General features: G+C 45.0%; 1 protein-coding gene across 1 annotated transcript in view; it reads right to left on the bottom strand.

Moving 5' to 3' along the window:
* Positions 1-15,395, bottom strand: part of LOC104836253 (chromosome unknown open reading frame, human C20orf196) — a 61,181-nt gene extending 45,786 nt beyond the window's left edge. Inside the window, exons 1-4 of the mRNA XM_010574723.1 lie at positions 15,316-15,395; positions 14,664-14,902; positions 13,983-14,097; positions 10,713-10,882 (exon numbers count right to left, since the gene is read on the bottom strand). Of these exons, the coding sequence (XP_010573025.1) occupies positions 10,713-10,875 (163 nt within the window). The 5' untranslated portion in view covers positions 10,876-10,882; positions 13,983-14,097; positions 14,664-14,902; positions 15,316-15,395. The remainder of the gene's footprint in view (positions 1-10,712; positions 10,883-13,982; positions 14,098-14,663; positions 14,903-15,315) is intronic.
* Between the last annotated feature and the right edge of the window lie 423 nt (positions 15,396-15,818).

Here is a 15,818-nt window from a genome sequence, read left to right as displayed (position 1 = left end):
AATAGGAAACAAGGCAGTGAAAATACAAAAGCAAGGAATATCATATGGGAAGGAAAGAAGACAACAAAGCATGTGAACAGACTGCATTGAACAAAAAGACAATTAAAAAAGCAAAAGACAACTTTGACCTACCTGCAGGGATCCTAGACTTATATTACTAGGTAGTAAGAGACCTTTCAAGAGAGCACCTTTTCAGGACTATTGTACTAGACCAGGCATCGTTCAGTGCCCAGCAAGGAAAGACTTCCCTTCCCCCAGTACAGGTACCAAATTGGGGAGGAAAAAGAGAGAAAAAGAAAAAATCGAGCAAAACAATGCACAAAGAACTAAAAGCAAGGACAGACTGCTCTGAGCCATGTCACAGACATTGCACTGGGCATGGTTCTTGTCCCCACATCTCTTGAAGACCATTGACAAGCCAGAAGGGACACACAGAAGGATAGCCTAAAGCTGCCTAAAGTCTTGGAATGGCTTTTCTTTGAGATAAAATAAAAAATACACCAGGTTTCTTTAGCCTGGAATAATACAACAGGGAGAATGTGTAAGATGTCTGTAAGACCACAAATGGCTTTGAGAAAGAAACAGCAGTGATCATACACTGTTCCTTAGCCTGCAGGAACTCAGGATATTCAGGGGATCAAAGGAAGCAAAAGATGCAAAACAAAGCCAGTGGTTCTCCAGTCCCACTCCCACATCGAGAGAGAGAGAGGTCAAAATCAGTTAGACAAATTCCTGGAAGGATCATTCATCAGGAGCTAGTGACACAGTGGTATGCTATCTGTGGCTCCTAAACCAGAAGTCCTGGTAGCTAAAGGCTTGCAGGGACAGGATCACTTCTGCTTGTACTGCCCATAAATATCATTGTTAACCTGCTGATGATGTCAAGTTACCACTCAAGCAATCTTAACTCTGACCCACTTAGGGCATTCTCATACTACCCTGTCCTGCATTTTTCTTCTTTGGAGATGCTTCCTGTTGTATTGTGTGTCAGTTTGAACTGACAAAACCACTTAAATCCAAAGTTCATTTGTGTGAGGCCTTGTCAATCAGACTCTGTCACTTCATGTCTCCTGGCAAGGTGGCTCAGTATTTGCAAATGAGGACCTGAAGCATTTAAGAGAAATCTCCAAAAAGTGAATGGTGTCTGAAAAAAATAAAATAATCTGACAACATTTTTGCACACAGGAAAACAAAACCTCACTAAAAATCTTCCAGCAATGTAAGGGATACAGCAGCATACATTCAGTTAGTAAGCCTTGCTACGTATAAGCACATTTGGAAACTCAATATCCAGGCTCTAGATTATATAGTACACATATAGCAACTCTGCATCATCTTCACAACGTATGGACTTTGCATTTAAAATGAAAAATAACCCAAAGATTTATGAGCTACCTTAGAAACACGTCTTGTTCTCAATGGTGAACAGGACAAACGTGTTCTCTGATTCATGGCTTAATGGTTCAACTGGGAGTATTTACTGTTCCTTACTCTGAACCTTGTTTTACCTTCTCTGACCAAACAAGGACTAAATAAACTTCCTTCAAAAGTTTAAAACAACAGGTTCTTTGTACCTGGGTCAGACAGGTACAAGGTGCTGCTGGGCTTTGTTATCCCAGAAGGAAGCTGGAGATTTCACTGTCCTCGGTATAGCAGATAGCTATGCAGCACAGTGTGGTCGCTGCCCCATGGAGCTCATCAACCATGCCAGTGAGACACACAGAGCCCACAGGTACAAGAAACCACAGCTGTCAAGAGCTGTCATGGTTTAACCCCAGCCAACAGCTAAGCACCAAACAGCTGCTCACTCACTTCCCCTCCACACAGTGGGATGGGGGAGAGAATCGGAAGAAAAAAGGTAAAACTTGTGGGTTGAGATAAGAACAGTTCAACAGAACAGAAAGGAGGAAACTAGTACTGGTAATAGGAACAATAATAAAATGACAGTAATAATAAAAGGATTGGAATATACAGAACAAGTGATGCACAATGCAATTGCTCACCACTCACTGACCGATGCCCAGTTAGTTCCTGAGCAGCGATCCCCCCAGGCCAACTCCCCCCCAGTTTATATACTGGGCATGATGTCACATAGTAGGAATATCCCTTGGGCCAATTTAGGTCAGCTGCTCTGGCTGTGTCCCCTCCCAACTTCTTGTGCCCCTCCAGCCTTCTTGCTGGCTGGGCATGAGAAGCTGAAAAATCCTTGACCTAGTATACACGCTACTTGGCAACAACTGGAAACATCAGTGTGTTATCAACATTCTTCTCATACTGAATCCAAGACATAACACTATACCAGCTACTAGAAAGAAAATTAACTATTCCAGCTCAAACCAGGACAAGAGCCATGCCAAAGATCAGAGAGCAGACCAGCAGCAGTCAATGCAACTGATTTGACAGGAAAAGGACTGTAAGAAGGTGGGATAAAAGCAAAATTTGGCTTTGAACAAACACATTCAGTCTTGAATGTGTGGCATATTTGTTTGCCTCCATTCATTAACTGGTACAGAAATCCTAGGTATATCATCACCCTTTAAATACATGGCAATATCTTTGCAGAATGGTGATTTCAGGAAAAGAAAAAGACCATCTCTGGAAGTCTGGCTCAGATCACAGATCTAATCTGTTCTTTGCTATTAGATTTCACCTGAACTACTTCCTGGGTAAAAAACTGGCAAATCTTGAAGTGCATGCATCTTCAGCCACAAGATTTCCCCCCTTCCCCATCAGGACTTAGCATTAAATATTAGAAAGCAGGTATGTTTTGCTAGCTTGAAGAAAAGTATCTATGCAATGCATAGAAAGTTTTCAGTCCTGCAGGGAGCTGAGCAGCCAACTCTGTGGACGGTCAGTGGAAGCACAGTCACTCAGCACTTTCCAGGGCTGTGCTCTACAGACCCAAACCAGTATTAGCTGGCATCAGCAAGGAGCTCTGGATCAGTCCCCACCTGTGAAAGTTACTGTCCAGTACCAGAAACAAAAACTTCATCTCTGTGATGCTTATTAGAGCTGGAGAAGCTCTAAATCCAGCACCAGAACACATGCATACATATATCATTAAAAACAACCCGCAAACCAATACCCCCATTACCTTCCACAGATACTTAGCCTGTTGCACTTATTAACAAAATATTACTCATCAAGCAATGGCAATTTGTTACAGGTAAGGCCCACTCCTAAAGCTACCATGCGGATGAGCCACTAGCTCCTAGCTCTACAGTAATCATGCAGTAGTTCTCAGTACAAGGCTACAGCATACAGTTACAAATTTGATAGACAACTGCTTAGGACTGGCTTTAGGGAGGAAACAAAACTCCTGCCAATATTTAGAACCACTTAGAAACATTTAGAAACTTAGAACATTTAGAACAATTTAGAAACCACTTCACTGTTTAAAGTTTGAGGGGCGCATCCCAAATTGGAAATCAACCCATTCTGCTTCTGCCTCTACACAGAGGGGCTAGCAAGGGTTTAATTAGCTTATACGCTCAATTAAAAACAATGAATGAAAGGAAACAATGGTCATGGTCCCCCAAAGTCACCCTCAAATATACAAATTCCAAGTTCTGTACTGTGCCAGCACTTTTTAAGGATTTGGGGATAACATGCAGAACACGTATAATGCTCCTTTGAAAGGCTTGGTAATTAGATACAGCTGAAACTCTGTGCCTAATGAGAGCGAGCCTACCAAATCCTCTTTTTCTGGGGAAAAAATATGAGCTGTGTAGCAGAAGAAAACTCACTCTGAGCAGAAGATGCAACTCCAAACAAGTCAATACAAACCAGACTACAGCACACAGTTGCACTGCATGATTGTTCCCCAGCACCTCCAAGAGACAAACTCCCAAGCTCTCCTTTACACACAGAACAGCAGAATCCGATCAGACAACTTCAGTGCATAAGAGCAACTCCTTGTCTTTGTTACTGAAGCATTTCCTCTGGACATGTTTTCTAATTTTTAATGGTTTAGTACAAACTGTTCATTTTCATAGAACACAGAGGTACTCTGAAGCATTAAAGTCTAAAAGGCAAGTCACGGGTCTCAGTTTTTTCCCTTACTCATGTAAGTATAGTGCTCTAATTCTCCTTAAAATAGTATTAGTTTTCTTTCTCAGATTGTGAAGAATAAAACACTGCCTTTTTCTGTTCCAGGAGTTATTTTTGGCTGGATGCTTTATGTAACACATTCCTGGAAAAAATTAATTTACAGAAGATGTAAGACCTTCAGTGACTCAGTGGTGCCGAGTGCTTTATTTTTTGTGTCATGTTGTCTCCCTCTATTCCTTTTACGTAAGGTAGCATGAATTCCACTTTGCAGCTTCATTCAATATTAAACACAACTGGGCCACAAAGAGACTCTTGGAAAGTTAACGCTGCCAAACTCACCACAGCCATGTAGTTACCTGACCCAAGGGCCAGCCCACAACTTCAGTGGAGCTGCATAAATTCAAGCCCACTGAGTGTCTGCCCCACTAGATCACAACATCTATACAAAATTATTAGGATTTGAAACATTTCACCTTTTTTCTCCTATTGAGGAGACTAGAGTATTAAGAAAAATCTAGTATTTTGATCATATTTGAGAGTGTACTTGGTTAAAAATCATCAATAAAAAAATATACATTCACTCGAAAATAGGTGCTACTTTGCTTTTGATAAGCTAAACAAATCACCTGCCTTGAAAAATAAGTGGATGTTTATACCGGTATCAGGGATAAAAAAGAAAGTTGCTAAAACAAGAACTTTTGGAAAGGCTAAAAAAATTACAGTTGCATCCAAAAAAATGTATAATATAACCAAGCTTTAAAGACTCTTCATTTCCATAACAAAATCAGATCCCAGCATGGCTGTAATTGTAACAGACAGAAGCAGGAAGGCTATTCCCAGACAAAAACAAATACTTCACAAACAGGCAACATTAGCCACCTTATGCCAAGACCCATGCAATAAACAATGAGCAGCCAACACTCCTCAGAAGTATTCCCACATCAGCCTTGGGGACCGTTTAGCATCTTTTCTCAACAGCAGTAAACTGACACAGGACTGAGGTCAGTACAGTGACATGCATTCCCACCACCAAATGAAAAATAAAAAAAAAATAACCAGCCCTCTAAGTTCTGAGCATGCAAGGCTGGTGGCATCAGAAACGGGTAACATTGCTCACTAGAGGGCAGCAAGAAACAAACCAATAAAAATGAACTAATTCCCAAAAAAGGGGCCATGACCTTCATCAAGGCCAAGGCAGTTATGCACAGGTCATCTGCCTTAAAAAAAACCAATTAATTCTGACAGTATTTGGGATCACAGTTCAAACTGAAGTGGGTATGCAAGTGGGAGAGCATGTTAACTTCCTGCAGTCAAAGGAGACTCTTTGTAACAGCACAAAGCACCTTTGTACAGCACCCTCCACCTCCACATGGAGCCAAAAAGTAAAATATTCTTAGGGTGATCTGTATCTTTTTGGTAAAGGGAGACTCTCAGAAGTTTCTGTACCTAACCACGGCAGCCTGGAGTACAGGTACAAGTCCTTTTTAGCTCAGCTTTGTCTCAGTCTGAAAGTGATTTAAAATATCACATGTGTTTTGGATTTACAAAGTTACATAGACCTCTTAAATGAGACTACACATAAAGGTCTTTAGCCTTCAGGTTGTCTTCAGCATGGCCAGACAAAAAGCCATTTTGGAAATGGCTTTTGGTAGCAGTGGTAGCTCAGATGGACAAGCTATAGTTTTGATACCAAGTAATGAATTAATACACTGAGCTCTGGACTGAACTGCATCTCCAAGCACCCATCAAGTGCCAGCCCTGAAAGGCTGCTGCTAAGTACAGCCTGCTCCTTCCTTTTTCAGCTTCTATGTCAGCACCTGTGCACAACTCCCATACAGAAAAAGCACAAACCATGCCAGACATCTTCAGTAAACGCAACACACTCCTGAAAAAGATTATGCAACTCCTGACAGGCAAGTGGACGCAGTGAACAGGAGAAAGCATTTAAGGACAAGTTAGAACACATGCACCAACATTAGCATGACTCCTCCATTGCTAATAAAAGACACAGCAACCCACGGCAAAACTAGGCATGTAACTTTACTGGGTATATGTAGCAATTTTTTCAGAGGAATCCAAATTGCCTATAGAACTGAAGGCTGTGTTAACAGGTTGGAAATCTCTGTTTTGTTTAACACACATACTTGGTTGACTGAAAACCCAGGAAGCAACCAGAACAGTCCAAAAATCATGATAGCTTTTATGTTTAAACTGCGATAATCTTGTGATCAGGTGTGTCCCCTTGATTCGAGCGGCAATTTCAGCAGCAGTGCTGTAGCCCAGACTCACTGATTTACCTGGTGCCAGTGAGTCTCCAGTGAAATGGTTCTGCTCCATTTCCCCCAATCTCTCATGACTTGTTCCAAACCGACTGTTTTTGAAGCAAGCCTACAAAAACCACGACTGATCAAAAAGAACCTACAGCCTGGCTCCTCACAAGGGAAAAGTGATTAATATTAACACTACTTTTTCCAGAAACCACCATTCTGGAAAGACTGTAACCCCATCTGAAAAACAGGACATGTTGCAGACTGCTGTATCTTGTCATATACCTGTGTTGCTGCCAGAACGAGCAGCTGTCCCTGTCTCATCCACACAAATATTCACGTGGCTGCCCAGCAAGCTGGGCCAATTCCCCGACGTGACTCCTCATGTGGCCACCTGAGCAGCAGTGCTAAGGATGGAGCAGGAATAAGAAGCATGGTCAGGGGTAGCCTGGGATTCTCGCTGCGTTAGAGAGGTCAGGGCAGTCCATGGAAAATAACCAAAGGTAAGCCTGGGCTCAAACCTGAAGCAAATTGCAGGAACAGAAGTAGTGCTTCTGGAGAGGCAACTAAAGGTTGAACACCTCTACCCTCCCAAACTGGCTTTTATTATTTTTTTAAATAAGCTAGCCAGCTTTTAGATACACGCAGGCCTCTCCAATCACACAGTAAACTCTGTCTTCTTTAACCACCCCATCTCTCCAGCATCATCCTTCCTCTCCTACTGTCATCTTTCCTCTACTTTCTCTATTCCTGTGACACTACATTTTCCGTGCACCTTCCTCTTCTGCTGGGTGACCCTGTCTACCCCTCCATTCTCCTAAGGACACAGCTTTTTAACTACTTTTCATTACAATGAAAAAGCGATTAAGGGAGAAGCTAGGGGACAAAGAGAGACCCATTCCCCTCAAGATCGCTAGCCCCAGGGAACAGCCACGTAAGCAGATGGGGCTGACCTCTGCCCATGCTTCAAACAGGCAGTCTCCCAAGCAGGGTGCCACAGCTGAGCTTTCAAACGCTTCCCCCAAGCTTGGTTGAATCACTCCAGGGCTGTGCTGGCAAACTCCGCTCTGTCAGACCACGGAGCATAGGCAGAGCCCAAGACCCTGCCTGCACCAATCTGTAGAGCACATCTATAGCCTATTCTCTAACCCTTTTTTAGGCTGCAATTTTTCCAGGCAAAGACTGTGTTTCCGCTGTCCCTGGTATGCTCCAGTTCAGTGCCGTACAAGAAAAAGGAACATTGCCAGTGACTTATTTCACTGGAAACAACATTTATTAGCTGCCTTTCAAATATTAATCCAAATAATTAAGGCTTACACACACACACCCCCAAGCACTGCCAAGTAAGAACTTTTGCTGGCAACTTTTCTTAATACACAGGAATTAGTAAGGTGTTGCTGCAGCATTGTGCAACTGAGTGATGCAGATTAAAACCACTATAAACAATTAATTATTTTTATTGTTTTCCAGTATGGGGTAAAAAAAAAAAAAGCAGCATACTGAAAGGTCCACTGATCCAATTTAATTTTCTCAGTCTATCACCATGTAAACACTTGAATTCACTATATAACAGTAAGATAAAAGTATGCGTGTTTGTTGCAAGAGCAGAACCGTCACTCCCACACAAATCGTAAAACCACTCATTTATACATAACTGAGACATTTAGTAGTATTCCCACAGGACTACTGTTTTCTTGCCTAGGGATGCCTGCTTTCAGAAGGCCCTGTTTTCATGGGTAATGGGTACTATCTTCTGCTATTACAAGTGATGGAGCCTCTCTAGGCTAATAAGACCTATTACTAGTGACTCAGGCACTAGGAATACCTCCATATCCATTTCCGACTCCTGAGGCTCAGACAGCATGGTATTTTAGTTAGTCTCAGTCCAGTTCATGTGACAGATGTCAGAAAACACAGCCTGTCCTGTCAGTCTGCTTCTTTCCTAAGGAAGCTGTCACATTCCCAGAGACCTAATGGCCTTTTGGAAATGCTTTTGAATCACTAAGGAAGATCCTCACCCCTAACAAAAATCTTTCAAGTTTGATGAGAAGACTCATCACCCATCCTGCCCAAGCCCCAGGACACAATCTTCTGCTCATACTGTTCGGTGCAAGCTATAGCCACCCCTGCTCTCCTAATTTATTTTGTGTCACAACAGCAGTTTACAATGTCTCATGAGAAAACAAACAAGCCAAGGAGCTTCCTTTCCCAAGACATGTTTGACAGAACTTGCTTGTCCAAGAACATCTGACACAGGCAGACTGTTTTTAAAACCATCCTCCTGCCCCTTCTGCCACGCTGACCAAACTCAATGGCTTAGAAAGCTGAAGTTGCATCAAAAAAGAGAGTTTAAGTGAGTATGTGTATTGGTTTGATGCTGTTATAAGGACAAAGGAACTGAGATGTTCAGAGCATACTTGATTATTTCACTCCTAGGAGCACAGGGTAAGGAACCATTTTACAGCATGCATCCCACAGTTACTGCCAAGTGGTTTCAGTTGCGAGGGGTCTCTAAAACAAGTGATGAAGGAGAAGGTTCATAGGCCTATCTGCCCTCCTTAGCACACCTGGAATCCTTGCTGACACCAGGGGGTGTCGGAAACTGCAAGGAGGCAAGACCTGGCCTCTCAGCATACCTTGGTACTGAGCTTCAGCTACAGACTCCACACATGCCCCCTGAACGACTTGCCCAATGCTGTCATTTGGGTTTAGAGCTGCCTATCTTCATTTCCACATATGTCACTGCCGCTACATCTCAGACCAGTCTTAGGACTGCTGAGTAGTCATGCAGTTTTTCTGTGCACCCCATTCATCAGAGCAATCAAGTCCAGTTGCCCTGAGCCACACTAAACGTTGTTTGAGCAACTAAGCTGCCCTAGACACATTGCAGGAACCGCCTCACAGCTCCCAGAATTTCTTCATACCTGTGACACAGGGCTTGTGAAATCTGCGCAGACATATGCCTTCCAGCCCATCTCACTGTTGAGGAACATCCCCATCCTCCTCTCCCACAAGAGCAGAAAAGGCTTGCTCAGGACATTCCTCATAGTGGTCATCACCACTCTTATGCACAAAAAATAAAGCAAAATCTCAAACCAGATACACTATTCCTCTAATGCAATACGGATCATGGAATGTGATGTGTCGTTTAAAGCAGAGGTTACAGTAGAAGACTTGCATCATTAATAACGTAAGAAATGTGACTTCCTGGTCTGCATAGGAAAAACAAAGCAAGGATTGGTATCTACTGTTTGCAGATTTCATTACAGTTCTGGATGTCCCACAGTTAGAGGTGAAGACAACTGCACAGGCAAGTAGTCAACATCAACAGAGCTAGACTAATTGGTAGATCCCGCTGCTTACCTGTTTAGCATGCAAAATAGTGGAATTCCCACTGAAAAAACTCACCCGTCAAATTCCAACCTAACTTCTTGGAACTAGGCCGAAGTAAACCACCCAGTGCCAGAGGAAGAAGAGGTGCCAAATTCTACTTTTACACTACTTAAGACTCCAAAGCAACCAGAAATGTCATCAGTGATGTTTCACCTGCTCAGGTGCCTTGACAAACCTTCTCCACACATTATTTGCTGATCAGATTTTATTTTCCCCCCACAATATTAAATACAATTACTACAACCTTCAGCCCAGCCAGTATGAATATATGGCAAGAAGTGTCACTGGGCCAGTGCATTTCACTTTCACATTTCCTGCCATATATTTACACTGACTGGGCTGAGGAGTGCAGTAATCAGAATGTGCCAGCTATCACTTGATCTTCTCAGATACACCACTACTCCTAAGAATCTGGAGTCGTGGCTGACCTAAAATGCTACTTCTGCAGGAATCAGTCTTCCTTCAAGTGAGGAAACTGCTATCTCCCAAGAGCTGAACTGAAGCAGTTCTCATCACACTTACTAGCACAAGCAAACATTCACTGTCATAATTTTAAAGTAACGGGCTACAGAGGCCACATCCTGAGCTCATGACTGGAAGATACATGATGAGCACATGAAGAACATAAGGAGAAGTTTAAAAACATTTCTTACTAACTATGGTAATTTGAGACAATATTTCCTACTGATGTCTGGAGGACTGCTCTGTGGGTTAGTTCAAGTAACTCTCTTCCTCTGAGAACAAACTAAACATGAAGAAACAGTGTTGTCAAAACATTAGCACCTGATAGTATCCTCTGAACTCCTCTCCTGTGTCTCATCAACCCACAGTTCACATTTTATCTGTCAAGCTGGAACAGACTGTAGTTCTGGTAAACTGTGTTTTAAGACAAGGCAGATATGCACCAGCATCAGACTGCAGTTACTCAGTCAAATGACACACTGCCTATATACATAATACACTGGCTAAAGAAAGAGCATGAGGAGAGGCAGAAGCTGTTACCTGTGGGTGGAGAGGGAAAAGTATCCACAGAATGAAAAAGCTCCTCGCTGTTTTCAGAGCTGTGTGGAGGCAGAAAGTGCTCTGCTAGGTCACAAACAGACGGTAGGTCCAATATGCTGCTCTCCCCTGAGTGATGACTTGGTGATGTCTCTTTTCCTTCCATAGTCCCACTGCAGAGACACAAATGCGACTGAGCTGGGTTTTTAGAGCATGAAAATCTCAGCAGAAGTCAACACAAATGCACGGGCATTTTAGCACTCCTTTATGAGCTGAGAGAAGCTGTTCTAGCATATTCCTACTTCACTTAAGAAAATAAGAGCAAATTTAAAGACGCAAAGGAAGAACAACGGCAAAACCCAGGAGGCCACAACAAATCTGGCTTTTCTAGAGGCTTCCCAGAAGTACAGATTCAGGCCCCAAAACCAGAAAGCTCTGGGGACTATTCCCTTCAGGGTATCTTATGTGTGCAATTTAAAAGAAAACATGTTCTAGAGGGTCCCTTTCCACTGATGCTTCTAGAAGTCACAAGTTAAACCCATCCCTCCTGGCTCAGTTCATGAAGTTCATCATGCTCACTAGCAGAAGGAAAGAGCACCTTAAAACTTGGTAGTCTCAATCGCACAAGGATGGCAAGGATTTCCTGGTGTGGAGACACTAGGGCAGCTGTGTTGTATACCCTGTGAACAGCACTTTGGAAAGCTGTGGTTGAAGCATCCCCACATCCCAACAGCCTTCTCTTGAGCTTTCTCAACCAGTCCACCACTACAGAGGGCAGGAACACATAGCTGGGTGGAGAGCAGGACAGGGCGGGTGCCACCCAGCTCCACATCAAGGGCCACACTGGACGGGCAACTCTTTCGGAGAGGATGAAACTAAAGTGTTCCAGTCCAGCACTCCAAGCACAGCCACACAAGTGTCTGGGGCAAGAGAGGAGTGAAAGGCAAAAACTTGGTGGGGCAGGAGGTCACAGAATGAGAGAGAAAGCAAGCAGGAATCCTTGGGCTGAAGCATGATTAGCACTGACGCGTTAAGAGAGGCTCTCAAGGAAAGACATCTGAGAGGAAAGATGCAAAAGAGCCCCAAACACCCTCAGTTTTCACCCGATACCTCAGCCACTAGCCTTTGGCCACCCTGTATAACTCCTTGTAAGGCAGCTGAGACTCTCCACTAACAGTAAAGGCTCTGAGCAGAGCACTGTTGTACTCCAGCTCACGCCTCTAGCAATACCAAATAGAAGAGGAATTGACCCAGTGTCCTGGTTTGAGCTGGAATAGTTAATTTTCTTTCTAGTAGCTGGTATAGTGTTATGTCTTGGATTCAGTATGAGAAGAATGTTGATAACACACTGATGTTTCCAGTTGTTGCCACGTAGCATGTATACTAGGTCAAGGATTTTTCAGCTTCTCATGCCCAGCCAGCAAGAAGGCTGGAGGGGCACAAGAAGTTGGGAGGGGACACAGCCAGAGCAGCTGACCTAAATTGGCCCAAGGGATATTCCTACTATGTGACATCATGCCCAGTATATAAACTGGGGGGGAGTTGGCCTGGGGGGATCGCTGCTCAGGAACTAACTGGGCATCGGTCAGTGAGTGGTGAGCAATTGCATTGTGCATCACTTGTTCTGTATATTCCAATCCTTTTATTATTACTGCCATTTTATTATTATCAGGTTTTTTTTCCTTTCTGTTCTGTTGAACTGTTCTTATCTCAACCCACAAGTTTTACTTTTTTTCTTCCGATTCTCTCCCCCATCCCACTGTGTGGAGGGGAAGTGAGTGAGCAGCTGTTTGGTGCTTAGCTGTTGGCTGGGGTTAAACCATGACACTCAGTCCTTACTGCAAGGACATCTGCCAGAAGGACTTTCAGGCACGAGCTTCACTTAAACACCCACTGGGCACTGATGATGAGATTGAGTGTGGTAAATGTGAGCTGACATCGTGGTTTTTCACCTCACTCAAGTAACCAATGAAGCTTTTCATGGAAAAAACATGGACAGAACAAGACTGTTTCTTGTGAAATGTGAATTTAGTTCCCAGCTCTTCCAGAGACTCCAAGTCTCTGGATTTTGTGCAAGTTTGTTCCTTCATCTGTTTTGTCTACTTATATGCAATAAAAAAAAGCAGATTGTGGCTACCTGTGCTGCCCCCTCCACCAGCTCTATCCTTCTGCTATTTCAGTAAAGAGTTATCACTCTTTGCAGTGAGAGACAGAAGAACCAGATCCAGTGGTCAGGCAATGGCTTGGAACCCTGCAGGCTCACACTTATTTCCTCTTCTATAAAACTAAGAAGGCAACACACTCTTATCTCAGGGGTATTGTCAGTGAGGAATGTTACAGCCACAGGGGCCAAAGAAATCCCTAGAAGGGATTAGTACTGAAAAATGAAGTAAATACCCCCAGGCAGATTTTTTAAAAAACCACACCATTCCTTAGGTGCTTCTATGTTGAGTAAACTTGTAGCTAAGATTCACCTCTGACCTTTGCAGAATGCTGACTAACTCACTAATGAACAAAGTGGAGATGTTGGCTGTGATATGGGAGGAGACCAGCTGCCTTGCCTTGGAGGGACAGGCAAGGTCAGAGCATTCACAGAAAGTTTCCAGGAAAAACACAACTGGAATATTAAAAACAAAACAAAGTATACAACCCTCTGCTGCCCAACAGTCACTTCAGAGAAGTTTCTCCTCCATTGCTCTTCATGTCCCGAAACACAGATGAACTCTGTGTAAGGAACACAGAGAAGAAGCTTTCCTCAAATACTGTCTTCGTGATTTGTGCTGCTTTTTAAGTATATGAATATTTTAAAAGAACAAAACTGCCTATTTCAGTCCTTGGTTTGGGGGAAAAAAAAACCAAAACACACCAAAAACCCAACCAATGCTATCCCTCCAAGGGCAAGCAGGAGATTATAGCAAGAGGAGCTGCTGCTGTGGTAAGGCTGTCATTAATATGGGCTGCTGTGATCCTGGCCACCTCTGCCAACTGCCTGTGCCAGCCTCCTTCCTCGTATTGCCACGACAGGGCTAACAACATATGCAGCCAGGTGATGATCAGGTTCAGATAAAACAACTCACCTTTTTAAAAAAACAAACAAACAAAAAAACCCCCACGTTTCCCTTGGATCAGCTCCCTCTAGTCTTAACTTAAGTATACAGCAGTCCTACTCCCAAAACTGATGGTGAGACTCGTTTCTGAGGATAAGCAAGACCTCAGCTCAGCCCTGCGCCTTCAGGCACATGAAAGAGACACAATATTATGCCTGTGCCATACCTGGGAACAGCACTGATGCGGAAGCAGTCCGCTTGGACAGAGTCCGGGAGCAAACAGTCTGTTACTGCTTCAGGATCCCCTCCTCCTTCCTTTGTGGTTTGTCAATCCCAGCTTGCTGGAATGAAACAAACAGGTCAGTTACATGCTTTGCATCAGCTGATCGGGCTGACAGACAGTGTGACCTTTCAAAGCACATATGCCAGCTGATGTCAACAGTCAGTCATCACATAAACCACTGTTTATTGGGTCTGGCACACAGAAAAGTTTTTTCTAGAAATCAGAAACAGCACATCTAGTAATGCCCTTGAATCTTTTGACAGCAATGAAGGCCTCCTGGAAAGGGGTTGATACACTCTAGATATAAAGCCAAGATTTTCTTTCCAAGAAGCTGCTAGATGGGCTGCTTATTCAAAACCCATGAAGCACAGAAGTGAATTACAGCTGCCATCCTTTCCTCCCTCTTGCGGAGGAGCAGGTATTTCTCCAACAGGTTTATCTAGCGGTGCTTCGACGCCAACACTGATAGCCTGTGCTGCGTCAAACCTCGACCAGGAAATGTGTTTTAAGACGGCTACGTAACTCAGTGCGTGGAGCAAGCCACAGGCCCATGAAACCCAAATCCTGTTTCCCACCCTCTACTACTACCTCATTATTTTCAGTGAGCAACCAGGACAAACATACTTGCAGGGAAAAACCGAATTTTCCTCCAGGCCACCCTTGACTGCTGGCACTGCGCTGCTACCAGGAATTTCGCAAATGCATGCCACCGGTCCCGTGGAAACACGACAGGTCGATGGTGTGCCGCGGGGCATGCAATGGGCAGGTGCGAGACGCTGGCCTTACCGGCTGCCCTGCTCAACTGGTTCTGGAGGGTGCAGGAGAGGGGGTTCTTCTCTCAGCCTTGTTTCTTGCCCCCTTTCCTGCAGGCAGAGACGTGTTATTTCAAGAAAGGCTCCCTTGGCAGCGAAGGGAAACAAGAGCAACATAGAGCAGGCCCCCCAAAAGCCAGAACCCCCTGCAGCCTTGCCATGGCTGCTGCCTCTGCCCCCCCGCCGCTGAGGAGAAAAGCAGGCTGCAGCACCCCACGGAGAGCAAAACATAAGAGGAAAGCCAAAAGCATGCCAGGGCTGCCCCGGGCCGGGCCGTACCCCCACAGCCCCCCCTCCCCGCTGCTGGACGGGAGATGACGGGCCCGGGCAAGGCCCTCCCGCTCCGACGCTGCCGGCCGCCATGTCGACAACGGGCGAGGTGAAGCGGGGAGAGCCATCTTGGCTGCGGGCACGGCACTGCGGGGTGGGACTGGGGGGACGGCGAAGCCCACGCTGACACGGACCCGGGCGGCAACGGCACACGAGGCCACTCGGAGCCGGCGAGAGCGTCTGCGCGGGCGGCGGGCCCGCCCCTGGGGGCGGCTGGGCCGGGGCCCCCGCGGGGCTGCGGGCGGGCTTTGTGCGGGGAGAAATATGGCGGCGGAGGGGGGGGGGAATCAAAGCTGTTTCCGGTCAGGTTTTCCCTAAAGCACATTTAACTTGGTTTTAATTCTCTGAATTCAGAGGGGGGAGGTTTTGGTGCCACCACCCCTCACCTGGGCGAGGCGAGGCAGCAGCGGGGCTGCCTGCAGCACCACCCCGTGCCTGCACACGGGTTTTGTCTTGGCCTGCTCAGGACTTGGTCGTTTTACACCGTCACTGTATGAGCCCCGACCCAGGGCGCAGCCCTGAAAAGCTCTGAGCAGTGGTGGAGCACAGGGCTGTGTTGGGTCTGCAGGGTGGAAACTTCATAGCGGGGCCGGTAGAAAAACCAAACACAATTCTCACTAGGGATGTAAGCAGGTGG

Source organism: Haliaeetus leucocephalus, unplaced genomic scaffold, assembly GCF_000737465.1.
Source record: "Haliaeetus leucocephalus isolate CR32 unplaced genomic scaffold, Haliaeetus_leucocephalus-4.0 Scaffold450, whole genome shotgun sequence".
NCBI classification, from domain to species: domain Eukaryota; kingdom Metazoa; phylum Chordata; class Aves; order Accipitriformes; family Accipitridae; genus Haliaeetus; species Haliaeetus leucocephalus.
This window is presented reverse-complemented; position numbering and strand designations above follow the sequence as displayed.